This window comes from Lineus longissimus, chromosome 2 (genome assembly GCF_910592395.1).
Source record: "Lineus longissimus chromosome 2, tnLinLong1.2, whole genome shotgun sequence".
In the NCBI taxonomy this organism is placed as follows: Eukaryota; Metazoa; Nemertea; class Pilidiophora; order Heteronemertea; family Lineidae; genus Lineus; species Lineus longissimus.
The window spans coordinates 17,159,361-17,173,175 of NC_088309.1; the positions used below are offsets into that span (position 1 = coordinate 17,159,361).

The 13,815-nt window shown below is 40.9% G+C and overlaps 1 protein-coding gene across 1 annotated transcript in view; it reads right to left on the reverse strand.

Moving 5' to 3' along the window:
* Positions 1 to 1,591: 1,591 nt before the first annotated feature.
* Positions 1,592 to 13,815, reverse strand: part of LOC135482687 (serine/threonine-protein kinase ATR-like) — a 66,337-nt gene continuing 54,113 nt past the window's right edge. The window contains exons 54-64 of the mRNA XM_064762944.1: positions 13,244 to 13,373; positions 12,470 to 12,559; positions 11,235 to 11,342; positions 10,353 to 10,510; positions 8,960 to 9,055; positions 7,846 to 7,999; positions 7,247 to 7,312; positions 6,816 to 6,901; positions 6,523 to 6,616; positions 5,164 to 5,283; positions 1,592 to 2,363 (exon numbers count right to left, since the gene is read on the reverse strand). Of these exons, the coding sequence (XP_064619014.1) occupies positions 2,304 to 2,363; positions 5,164 to 5,283; positions 6,523 to 6,616; positions 6,816 to 6,901; positions 7,247 to 7,312; positions 7,846 to 7,999; positions 8,960 to 9,055; positions 10,353 to 10,510; positions 11,235 to 11,342; positions 12,470 to 12,559; positions 13,244 to 13,373 (1,162 nt within the window). The 3' untranslated portion in view covers positions 1,592 to 2,303. The remainder of the gene's footprint in view (positions 2,364 to 5,163; positions 5,284 to 6,522; positions 6,617 to 6,815; positions 6,902 to 7,246; positions 7,313 to 7,845; positions 8,000 to 8,959; positions 9,056 to 10,352; positions 10,511 to 11,234; positions 11,343 to 12,469; positions 12,560 to 13,243; positions 13,374 to 13,815) is intronic.

Consider the following 13,815-nt stretch of genomic DNA (forward strand, 5'->3'; position numbering starts at 1 on the left):
GTATTTCACATTGAGGAATACCATGGTTGTGACATGGATTGATGTCATTGTTAAAGACTGGCCTTGTCTCAGTATCCTGTATTTCACATTGAGGAATACCATGGTTGTGACATGGATTGATGTCATTATTAAAGACTGGCCTTGTCTCAGTATCCTGTATTTCACATTGAGGAATACCATGGTTGTGACATGGATTGATGTCATTATTAAAGACTGGCCTTGTCTCAGTATCCTGTATTTCACATCGAGGAATACCATGGTTGTGACATGGATTGATGTCATTATTAAAGACTGGCCTTGTCTCAGTATCCTGTATTTCACATCGAGGAATACCATGGTTGTGACATGGATTGATGTCATTATTAAAGACTGGCCTTGTCTCAGTATCCTGTATTTCACATCGAGGAATACCATGGTTGTGACATGGATTGATGTCATTGTTCAAGACAGGCCTTGTCTTAGTGTCCTGTATTTCACTTTGAGGAATACCATGGTTGTGACACGGATTGATGTCATTGTTAAAGACAGGCTTTGTCTCAGTGCCCCATATTTCACGTTTTGGAATACCATGATTGTGACATGTATTTCACGTTGAGCAATACCACGGTTGTGAGATGGATTGATGTCATAGTTAAAGACAGACCTTTTTCAGTGCCCTGTGTTTCACGTTGAGGAATACCATGGTTGTGACATGGATTGATGTCATTATTAAAGACAGGCATCGTCTCAGTGCCCTGTATTTCACGTAAAGGAATACTATGGTTGTGACATGGATTGATGACGGCCCTGGCCCAATATAAAAAGGTGGCCGAGCACAGGGATCCTATCATCCCCTCATGCAGCTCCGCGGAGAGAGAGAGAGGTCCTTGTAGTGCACCAGCCAGTACATTCTGGTAATACCAGTGGTAATATGCATACAAAGTCATAAGGTGACAGAGAGGATTATGTAGCTTTGTCAATTCTTTAAAGGGCTAGAAATCCTACAGTAGCAACTTCCAACAATTTCCCCCTCCCTGGATCAGCAGCCCTGCAACACCCATATATCATGTTCAAAAAGGTCTCATGCCGGCATGCCTTGCACTTGTGCTTCAAATGTGTAAACTGATCTTTGCTCCCATAACGCCAATTTTGAACTGCATGCCCTGTCAATTTATTAAGCAATCAGCCGAGAAGAAAATGGCATTCACATCATGATCCTCGCCACAAACATGAAATTGTCGAATCACTCCATCAATCGTTTTTGATCAGATAAACCCTCCACATAATTTGTTTTCTAGTTGCTATTGATATCAAGAGTAGACACCAGTGTTATCAGCACTCCTTACAACAGATGTTGTTCGTCACACCTAAGAATGACTATTTAACATGGTTTAATGTTCAATTGGCTTTCAAGGCTTGACATTTCAAATAGTCATGCGACAGACTGCTCCAAAGAACTAATGACATCTAATGAACGTCATTTCGCAGGGAAAGTGTTAGAACCTCTGGGCTTGAAGGCCCAAACTGCCTGAGAACTGCAACACTTTTCACGCAAGTCTTAGTCAGAAAATGTGAGATATTCACAGACAATTGACAACTCTTTTTATAACAGGTTTATTGAAAAGTAATCATCTTTACAGCCAGCAGAAATAATCCATAGATGTATAAATTTTGTGGAAACGGTGCCTAAATGTCTTTCATGTTTCATACTGCAGGTGCAGGTCAAACTCTAAACATCCAATGTGTTCTCCGCACGAAAAACTGGCACATTGTAAACTTTGACAGCTTTATTATCAATTATTAGAGTAGTTACAAAAGTTGTTAGCAGATGGCAGTACTATGCATTCACTTAAAACGCAATTTTTTTGAGGCGTACCCAGTATGAGTGACGTGTCCTGGGATAGCAAATTACTGCGTACAGGGTACGCATTACGTAGGCAAAGGGTTAATCCCCTGTTTATCCCCGAGGCTAGTCTCTCCGTGCCCCAGTCCTCTGAATGACAGCTTTACATACCGGTACGGTACAAGAAGTCTTTTGGTATCCTCACCAATTGAGGTTTTGGCTTCACTGATAGCACAATAGGAAGCAACAGCCATCATTCCTCACAACTTTTTTATCCACTATCATCCCAGCGTCTCAAAGATAAGCTGTTGTTTTGGTAGCTTTACAAGACATTTTAGATACGTCCATTGTCGGCAAAGTGGGTTTGGCACCGCAAATCACAAATCAGAAACTACAAGAATCATGATCTTTTCACCTCCAACGGCTCATTATTAGGCTGCATCCATGCTTCAGTACCTCTTTCTTCCATGGTCCTACCAACTCATAGATAGGCAGCCCAGCCAACGTACATTTTACTAAGGTTCTTTGGGTTGGTCGCCTCCTGAAAAACATAGAGATCAGACGTAAAGTAATCTTTTCTTCTTCTTTGAATTCTCTAGTTATCAGTTCATAACTGACTACATTCCATTGTCTCATACAGAGATGATTTCAAACCACTCATATGACACCCACTCATACAGAGATGATTTCAAACCACTGATATGACACCCACTCGTACAGAGATGATTTCAAACCACTGATATGACACCCTCTTGCACAGAGATGATTTCAAACCACTGATATGACACCCTCTTGCACAGAGATGATTTCAAACCACTGATATGACACCTTCTTGCACAGAGGTGATTTCAAACCACTGATATGATACCCTCTTGCACAGAGATGATTTCAAACACTGATATGACACCCACTCGTACAGAGATGATTTCAAACCACTCATATGACACCCACTCGTACAGAGATGATTTCAAACCACTTATATGACACCCACTCATACAGAGATGATTTCAAACCACTGATATGACACCCACTCATACAGAGATGATTTCAAACCACTCATATGACACCCACTCATACAGAGATGATTTCAAACCACTCATATGACACCCACTCGTACAGAGATGATTTCAAACCACTCATATGACACCCACTCGTACAGAGATGATTTCAAACCACTGATATGACACCCACTCATACAGAGATGATTTCAAACCACTCATATGACACCCACTCATACAGAGATGATTTCAAACCACTCATATGACACCCACTCGTACAGAGATGATTTCAAACCACTCATATGACACCAACTCATACAGAGATGATTTCAAACCACTCATATGACACCCACTCATACAGAGATGATTTCAAACCACTCATATGACACCCACTCGTACAGAGATGATTTCAAACCACTCATATGACACCCACTCGTACAGAGATGATTTCAAACCACTCATATGACACCAACTCATACAGAGATGATTTCAAACCACTCATATGACACCCACTCATACAGAGATGATTTCAAACCACTCATATGACACCCACTCGTACAGAGATGATTTCAAACCACTCATATGACACCCACTCATACAGAGATGATTTCAAACCACTGATATGACACCCTCTTTCACAGAGATGATTTCAAACCACTGATATGACACCCTCTTGCACAGAGATGATTTCAAACACTGATATGACACCCACTCGTACAGAGATGATTTCAAACCACTCATATGACACCCACTCATACAGAGATGATTTCAAACCACTCATATGACACCCACTCGTACAGAGATGATTTCAAACCACTTATATGACACCCACTCGTACAGAGATGATTTCAAACCACTCATATGACACCCACTCGTACAGAGATGATTTCAAACCACTCATATGACACCCACTCATACACAGATGATTTCAAACCACTGATATTAATCCATACTTGCACTTATGCAGCGGTCAATGTAAACCCTGACACCCCCCTGGTCAGGCGTTCGACACTTTATCACCATTTTTGAAATTTCAATGCGCCCAGGGATCGACCCTTTAGCACTCAGGGTGGTGCGGACATGCACCAGAACTTCACCACCCTAGGTTCGTTGCACAGGTCAGGGCTTCGACTGTTCTTCACCATTGAGAAGACAGACGTACGTCAGGATATCACCATATTAATAAAAACAGAAAAAAAAAGAATGTGTTAAAGAGAACAACAATAAAAACAATCATATTGCCCCAACTAATTTTTTTGTCAACGTCACTCTTCGAAAGGAGACAATAATAAAACAACTCGAGTGGGATTTGTGAGTGCCCAGAACACGCGAGTGATGGTCTTCGGCCTGAAAAATCACAGACCATCACAAGTGTGTTCTGCGCACTGACACAAATCACACGAGAGTTCTTTTATGATTATCATATACCAAGATGTTCGCCAAAAAAGGCAATTCAGGGCTCAAAATCTGTGAAAAATTGCCCGCTGCCGGCCACCATGACATCACATCATGAAACATGACGTTGTTCCACTGGTGACACAACTTCGTCGATGCCTGGCGGGCGACGCTTATCGGGAAATTTGTGACGTCATCCAACAGACGAAATCCAGATCAACACATTGTACGATACAGGGTGTGATACCGAAGCAGATCACACCCCCAGATCCTCCAGCTCAATTTCGGACTTCCCGCTCACTTTAAACGCACTTGTGCGTCTGAGAAAACTTGACTCTCATGGCATCTACCTCAAAGGCCCGGGTGGTCAAACTCACTTGGAATGCATTTGCTGTCGGGCAATTCGTCATTTAAAGGCCAGGTTCACGGATTTTGAGTATATGATAATACCTAGGACAACACTCTGATATTTTGTATAAACTGTTTATTGCCTATTAGGCGTTGTAAGGAACGAAATCAGCGCCTCTAGTGTCAAGATTGTGGCCATCCCCGCCATCTTGCCTATAATAGTGATATTATGATAATGTGGTGATCTGATGGTGATACGCCGTCGTTGGCCGGGCAAGATTCCTGATCGCCAGACGTTCGCCACCAAGGAAAAAGCCATGCGCCACGCATTCGACAAAGCTAATTCTCCTAATGTCCAGGCTGTCGACGATTTTTCACCAACATCTTTTAAGCTTATCGCCATGACATCGTCGTTTGAAAAAAAATCCTTCGCTCAGACATCGACGCTACACCAGGGGGGTGTCAGGGTTTACATTGACCGCTGCATTACTCATATAGAGAGGACTTCAAACCACTGATATGACACCTAAAAATGCTAAATGCGCTCTAACATGTCCAATATTCACTATACCCCAGGAGACGGTTTAAAAGTAGTTTTACCTGAATGACATGATTGACGTGGCCCTCAACTGAAAGAGGAAGCATGTTTCGACCCCTTCTCATGCCAACTTTGATGATGCCCTCTAATCGTGACTCTATAGCCTGAACGTGGTGCTGTGCCTGCAAGTGCAAAAAGATAGATATGGAACATCATTAGCAAAGATATAGAGCATCATCAAGCTGGCAGCAAAAAGATATAGAGCATCATTTAAGCTGGCTGGAAAAAGATATAGAGCATCATTTAAGCTGGCTGGAAAAAAGATATAGCGCATCATTTAGTTGGCCTCAAAAAAGATATAGAGCATCATTAAGCTGGCTTAAAATGATATAGAGCATCATTAAACTGCCCACAAAATGATATAGAGCATCATTAACTGGTTGCAAAAAGATACAGAGCATCATTAAGCTGGCTGCAAAATGATATAGAGCATCATTAAACCAGCCGCAAAAGATATAGAGCATCATTAACCTTGATGGATATGATATAGAACATCATAAGCCTGCATGCACAAAGATATAGAGAATCATTAAACTGGCTGCAAAAAGATATAGAGCATCATGAGCCTGTTCCCCTCTGTGTTCCCCTTTGCGTCCCCCTCTGCTAAAATAGCACAAATTCAACATGTCGCAACCAGAATTTGAGTTCATATCAATAGCATTCCGGGGTTCTGACGTCATTGCAGCTGCTGCTCTCTACTTCCCCATTGCTGAATTACAGGCAATGATGGACAAACACGCGGTTTCGTAATGGATTAAGGCTTTCTGACTAGGTTAGTTAGATTCAATCTGGCACATGTCAGGGTCAAAGATAACTGACTTTGAAATAAACTCAAATGCGTAGAAATTAGTGCCGATGTCCGACTGTCACGAGACTAAAACGTCATCAATATATTATTCATTTGACCTTGCGATCTATAAATAGTTACATCATAGAATGCTAATCATTTTGGGGAAGTTATTTGTGACCTTGCTACCTCTTTCCAAAGAACCTCCCGCCTCTGTTACTTCCAAAGAACCTCCCTCCTCCATTACTTCCAAGGAACCTCCCTCCTCCATTACTTCCAAGGAACCTCCCTCCTCCATTACTTCCAAGGAACCTCCCGCCTCCATTACTTCCAAGGAACCTCCTGCCTCCATTACTTCCAAAGAACCTCCCACCTCCATTACTTCCAAAGAACCTCCCTCCTACATTACTTCCGCTTGATATTGTCTATGATCAGCAGGGTGCTGCCCAAAAGTTATCAGATGAGAAATAAAAGTGACCTTGCTGGCCAAACTGTGACGTGCACTAAAGTCCACTGACGGCCCCATGGGAAAAAATCAGTGACGGTGTACCCCGATGTGATTAAAAGTTCTTACCTTCTCGTTCTTGATTTCACCAGTCTCTGGCGATTTGCCCTTTGGTTGCTTACTCCACTCTACCAACGGATCATAGATGAACGTCTTCAACACGCTGAAAAAGAGAACGCTTACCATCAACTGCCATGACATCAGAAATCTGCTGCAGTGCATGACTCTATCATATCTAAGGACATTTGAAACATGGCTGTTGGTTGTTCAAAAACATGGCGGACGGTGTTTGGGTTGTCTAACTGGAGATTTTATGCATGCAGGTCAGCTTTCAACATTTGATTGAAATATGCTTCACACACCTCATCAAGGGGTCCTTTTCATTTTTCATAACTCTCATGGTGACCTCACAAGCTTGCCGGAACACGCCCTCATACCCCATTGGACCCTGAAAAACAAATGGAAACTTGAGGTGTCTTGTCTAATGTTCATTTACGCAATTATTCATTCAATCTAAGAACGAAGACTTTTATGATAATGTTGAAAATATCATGGCTCGAAAAAGAAAATATTATTGAATTATTGTTACAGAGTCAAAATGCTAAGTTCAAATAATCATGATAATGCAAAAGTTGCAATTTCACAAAATTGCGAAATAAAATGGCTGCGAATTTACAGTATTTTGGCAAAATTTTACTTCCCAGAATACATCAATACGTTTATTTCATCTTACAACATGTGGCAACTTAATAGTAACTTTTTGAATTGAAGATTTTTCAAAATGGTTCCTCACCATAGCTCCCACCATGTTGTGGGTCAACCGGAACGGAACGACTTCTGGCCAATCAAACGTCTCACCCTTTAAGAGATCGGAAAGTATAAATAACCGGTAAAAATTTCAAACTTCTCAAAACAATTGCCTATTTTTTATCACGGTGACATCACAGTAATAGTACACATATCATGACAAGATTTACTCATGTGTTTATAGCTGATTAGAAAGATCTGAACAAGTCAGAATAAATTTCATAATTTTTCAAGTTCCTAACTGTTCATGAGAATACTCTTTTGAAGCTTTATTAACTTAGTAATTGGTTACAACTAGACTTTCTGATGTGGAAACCGTTTGACTGCTTATTCTAATTTTCTGTTAAAAAAACTCAAAATAAATACAGTGGAACCTCCCTATTAAGGACCACCTCTCTATTAAAGACACTATGTTTGGTCCCAAATTGGTTGCTTCCATTCAATTTGACCTCTCTAATCAGGACACCCCTCTATTAAGGACATCACTCGTCAGTCTCGAGGGTGTCCATAATAGAGAGGTTCTACTGCATGCACATGAATGTCACTGCGGAAATAAAGAGGTTTACATTAATCGTAGGCTCTTACCCGATTGAACAAGCAGTTGAAATCGACATGGAGAACGTCACCGTTGGTCGAGTCCATGAGGATGTTCTCCCCATGGCGGTCACCGAGACCGAGGATGTACCCGACCATACTCATGACTGCCGCAGTGCGAGCGTACGACAATCTGGCCATGTACCTGAAATAAATACCCGCTAAGTAGACAAATATCATTTAAGTGATGCATGGTTCAATCAAGATGTAATTTTGAGATGGTATTTTTTATAAATTTTATTCTAAATCATCTGGATTTATGGTGAACCGCAGTCTACAGTGTAAATGAACTATGCGCCAACAAAACCTTGTTTTGAATTCAACAGTTATGGTTAGGCAACAACCGCTTGGGTTGGTGCAAAATATGGAAGTAGTCAACTAGCGTTTAAAATCACATTATTCGTTGAATGTTTAGAATAGAAATCGATATCTCACTGTCGGTATTGATTGTCTCACTAAAACCATTCGGGTGGAGCTAAAATGTTGGCCATAACCTTGGCTATGCCTTGGTTTTTGTCTACATTTTAGCTTCACCCTGGCGGTTTTTGTGAGAAAACCAATAACTCCAATTCAGTATCAATTCCTTCGACCCTTATTTTTGAGAGGAGCATTTTGCTCAGACTTATCACCTGAATAGGAGGCCTAGCAGTAATTTCGTACAAGTTCACAACCCATGAAAATGCACATTGGCGTGATTGGATTGGTGGTGGGGTGACAGCCACACCATCTTTGAACACTATGCTTGATGGACGTCACCTGTATTTTGTAAATATGTATATATATCGAGGACTAGAAGTTGATATTGAAGTATCTACAGAGAGGAAGAATGCCAAATTACCCTAGCGCACTAAACTACCACCTCGCGAGCACTATTTTTTTCGCACTTTTATTTTAGTTGAACAGTGAAAGACCGGAAAACAGTCATAAAACTTGCAATGTGATGATGATGATGATGATGATGATTATGATGATGATGATGATGATGATGATGATTTTGATGGATACTTCAATATAGGATGAAGAACCTTGAAGGACAGCATTTATCAGTCCCAAAAGCGTCTAGAAAAAAGAGATTACAATCAGTATAAATTGTTTTGCCACTCACCATGATGTTGGGTCGGGAAATGTTCTCATGAACCACTCGTGAAACACCGAAGGATGTCGAGGCAACATCTTGGTATTAAAGATATTTAATTTAGTTCTGAAAGGAAAAAGTCAAATGGAAACGTTCGTATTATCGAAATTGAACAGATCCATTACCGGATAAGAAATCATCTTCACCAATGATGGACCGCCAATTTTCAAAGCCGCTGGTATATGTGAGTCATGGGTTTGATTTCCAGCCAGACTGTGGCCATGGCAGAGCATTTTTAGGCAGACCACATCATGTCAACTCTTCACTTCTTTCTGACTGTTCACTTCATGTCATGAAACAAATCCACAATATTTTTAACTTGTGCCCCACAATCGCATGTTGTTTGTACCATGAAGTACGGTCATCATTGCAACTCTTTGCCAACTAAACACTCAGTCTAGAAGGATGGCATATTTCCATCATTTTTTCTGCCAAACTCGTGGTGGTAAGAATTCGATAGTCAAGCATGTTGGGCTTTCAAACAGACTAACATTGACTAGCTTTCAAACTGACTAATGTTGGCTAACTTTTTTAGTAACCAAAATTGGCAAAAAAAACCAAAGACTTCTACTATACAAACACTGCAGAATATTCCACACAGAAACAAACATTTCATATTTTTTGGCCACTGCAGAAGCAACCAGATACATACATAAGCACATTCCCAAAAAATGCCCCCGATCTGTGGGCATGGATTGAGGAATGTACAATTGAATGAAATTTCAAAGCTGAGCCTGTTCAGTAGGTAGGCCAAAATTGTTGGGACACCTCTATAGTCCATTGATTCGTAAATGTTATGTCCGCATCGTTCAGGGCTCTGGAGGGCAAACTACTGGTCGGATTTCTTTGAAGTTTGGTCTTTATTGGTCTTCACCTCAAAACCAAACAGGATTTTTTCATTTTAGTAACCATGGTAACGAAATATTTTTTTGTATGCATTACTGTACATTGATGTAGTGCATTGAATTCGGACATTTTCTGCTCTGTACGGTTTATTTCTTGACCAATCAGGATGAAACGTTCAGGTAATTATTTTTTTGTGCCCATCATCTCATGTGCCAAGAATGAATGAGAAATATCCAGAAACAAAATACAACGGCCTATCCGGGGACCCTCAAAATGACCATTGGACTTCGCTGAAAATTAAAAAAAAAAATTTCAGCCTTCAGAATACTGAACCCCTAAGATCCTGTTCAGTTTTGAGTCAAGGAATCATTCAACAACTTCAAAGAAATCTGACCAGTAGTTTGCCCTCCAGAGCCCCAAACGATGCAGACAATTAACATTTATGAATGGACTATAGTAAAAACATGTTACTCTTGTCACTGTAATGAAGTTGTTTGAGACACTGTAATGTACATACTCTTCTGAAGCTTGTAATGCAGGTTGCATTTTCTTCAGTTCTGGTGCTGTGCAGTATATGCGTCTTTCCTTGTAGATTTTGATGATGATGTTCCTGAAGCCTTGTGTGTGGGACACCCACTCAATTAGGCCGCACTCCTCATTCAGGGGCACCACAGCCTGCAATGGTTACACAAAGCTCTACACAATTTCTCCACCGGACATGATCGGTATGCATAGATTTTATAACAAGGACACTAGTTTTTTGGTCCCAAATTTGTTATTACCACTAAATTTGACCTCTATTATCAGGACACCTCTCTATTGAGGACAGCACTTGTCAGTCCCAAGGGTGTTCTTAATAGAGAGGTTCTACTGTACCTAGATCAGTAGGGCCTATGATTTACAAAGTCAACTCCTGCTTCCCTCGAAATTGGATCAAAGGTCTTCTAGCCAAGTGGGAATCCTGCGTGAAGCAAGACTTGGCTCAGAACAAGTAAGCCATTAAACAAGTTGGCAATGAATTCGATATTAACTATAACTGGCATTTAAAGTTAAATGGATTTTACTGAAGAGATAGCGCCTAGTCAAACTTTATAACAAGCTTAAGAGAGACTATCAAGTTAGTGACTTAAACATGCTTTCAATAACCCAGCCTTGAATCTTGTGTCAGGTTTAGCGAAACAAATTGCTGGAACACATCCTGGAAGAATGCCCTCTGATTACCAACCGAGGGGGGGGAGCTGGCCGGGAGTCCACATCTTTCCAAGAAGAGCTATGGAGAACAGAGGCAGATTTGCGTCCCACTGCCAGGTTCTTGAGGACCAACAATGTAAAGTTTTGACCAGTCGAACGCAAAGAAAAAGAAAACGTCAATAAAATCAGTAAGTAGACGACATCTTACGTAAGTCCTAATGTGGAGCTGTCGCCGTCGCGATTCCGGATCCTTCCTCAGACACTTGTTGACGATTCCATTGAACTCCATCAGGCGACAATCCTTACGCAGGTCATCCTGTAAAGTACCAAGGTTAAAGCGGTATGCCGTTCATAATGAACTGAATGAATGAAAACTGGACTGAGAAATTGAAGGGTTAGGTGCATATGAACTAAATGGATGGTGCCTTATAGAGAAGGAAAAACAACACGAAATGTAGATGCGATAACCGCATTTACTGCCCGTGGCTTCAAATGCGCATGCGTGAACCGAGTAAGCCGAGTTATAAGCCGAGTTATAAGCCGAGTTAACTGTTTTAATTGAGAATGCTAACACTTGGATTGAACATGGGTTTAAGTGATGTCAACAAATAAAACTCGTGTTACGTGATGTCACCAAAACGGGTGTGGCCTAGTAGTAGTGATTGACTGAATCGCTTAGGAGATTTTCAAACAAATCAGAAAATCGGAGCATAAAAACGCTTCAAAGTCATCGAAATGATCCGAATTTTGAAAAGTCTTTTGCTACATTGAATAGATGGGATTATGTTTGGTGGTATAGGGGCGATAGATTTTTGGTTTATTTAGCTGTTTTGGAGAACACCCGCAATAATGTTTGTGGAATTGGAAGAGAAAGAAAGAAACCAGAATATGAGTGATATCAATATGGTCACCAGACTGTGAGTCTGGTGCCCATAATGAGGGTGTTTATAGTGCAAGTATCCACTGAAGTAATCAGTGACACTTCACACTTTATACCGAGCAAAGAGATAGGTTTTAAACCTTTAAAACGCCGAATTTCCCAGGATTTCTCAGAAGGGGTGCATGTCTTCATCCCCAGACGAACTATCTCCATGAGGGCCCCCATCAATAGCCCCATCACTATGCAAATGACTGCAGAAGATCATTTACAATGTATTGGAATAAGACTGATTCTGTTACAGCCGTTGCCTGTTGAGCTACGATTGTCTGCGCACGAAATTTAAAAACCGCAGGTAAAAGCATGTTTGCCATTTCAGGGTTAAGGACACTAGTTTTGGACCAAAATTAGTCGTTTCCATTCAATTTTACCTCTCTTATCAGGACATCTCTCTGTTAGAACAGCACTTGTAAGTCCCAAGTTCTACCAGGTTCTACTGCATATATGAGCTATGAACTCGGCCTGGTTATGTGCACCCTTCCACTTCAAATAGAAAAAGCGCCTACCTTGGGTTTACACATCATGATGTAGAGTTTCCCATCACTACCTCGCATAGTGATTTTCTTTGGTTTCTGAAGCGACGGCAAGATTTCTACCTGAAATCATAAACACAAGACACCATAAGGCACCGTTATCTTCTACAATGCTAAATCAACTTGCCTTGACTTTACAGACATTTAGACGTGCATTCATCTACACTTTTTAAAAACTTAATTATTGATTAATTAATTATCATTTTTTGCAGTAGCCTTCCATTGTATACATCAAATAATTTGAAAAATTTGGGATTCAAACTTCTCATTTGCATTTCCTTCAAACTTTCTTTTAGAAGAATGAACATTTATGTTATGCTTTTTTCCTGTTCTTAATAGATGATAATCAATTTCACAAGGTCAACTTCTCTTATATCATGTGAATTTGAGGAAAACACATTTTTCCAGCATACTACTCCAATTAGAAGTATTTTTTCGGGTGGAAAATGACAAGACTGCATATGTGACCCCGCACATCAATCCAGGGATTAAGTCGCATTTTGGCCATATTGAGTTAAACATCTCTTCAAATCCCTTAGGCTTCAAGCTTCATTTTGGTTCTACCCCAACTTCATTATCTTATTTGGTTACAAAGTTATGACTGTTTGAAAAACGGCATTTCAACATATTTCTCTATTAATTCCATTGCTTTTATCGTTGTTTTCTCAGTACTTTCCAATGCGACTTAATCCCTGGTTTGATGTGCGGGGTCACATATGGATACGATTGCTCAGGTAGAAAACTCACTGTATCCTCGAATCCACTGATGTAGACATTCTGCTCTGGGAAAGCATCATGTTCAGCATGAGATCCTGGGGTAGAAGGAAGTGTAACAGTCAGCGCCGACTGCAGGGGAACCAAGATTCGACTGAAGCGACTGAAATGAAGGCCAGTAAAGTCATACCGATCCACCACCATTGTGCGTATCCATCCTTCACCGCCGATAACCTCCCCCTGATCAGTCGTCAGAATAACTGTTACTTAATCGGTAGTCTCCGTGCATTCCCTTCCTTTCCCACATGTGCTCTGTCGTGACAACACTAAAATAACACTCACTTGTAGTTGTCGCACGAGACACGCACTGAAAGCCATCATAATTGAAGACCAGGTGTTCAATCAGTAACGGTTCCAGGGATGCTGACCTGACCCAAATGCACAGTGCATGTTGTATAGAAGAAGGGTAACCTGTTCCGAAGGTTGGCAATATCAATTCAGGCCGTCATTTAATTACTTTGTGTCGAGGAATTTGATTGGCCACCCATTTATGATGGTGCGTCCGACAGATTACCTGGCGGGAGTTATCGGCGGTGAAAGGGGAG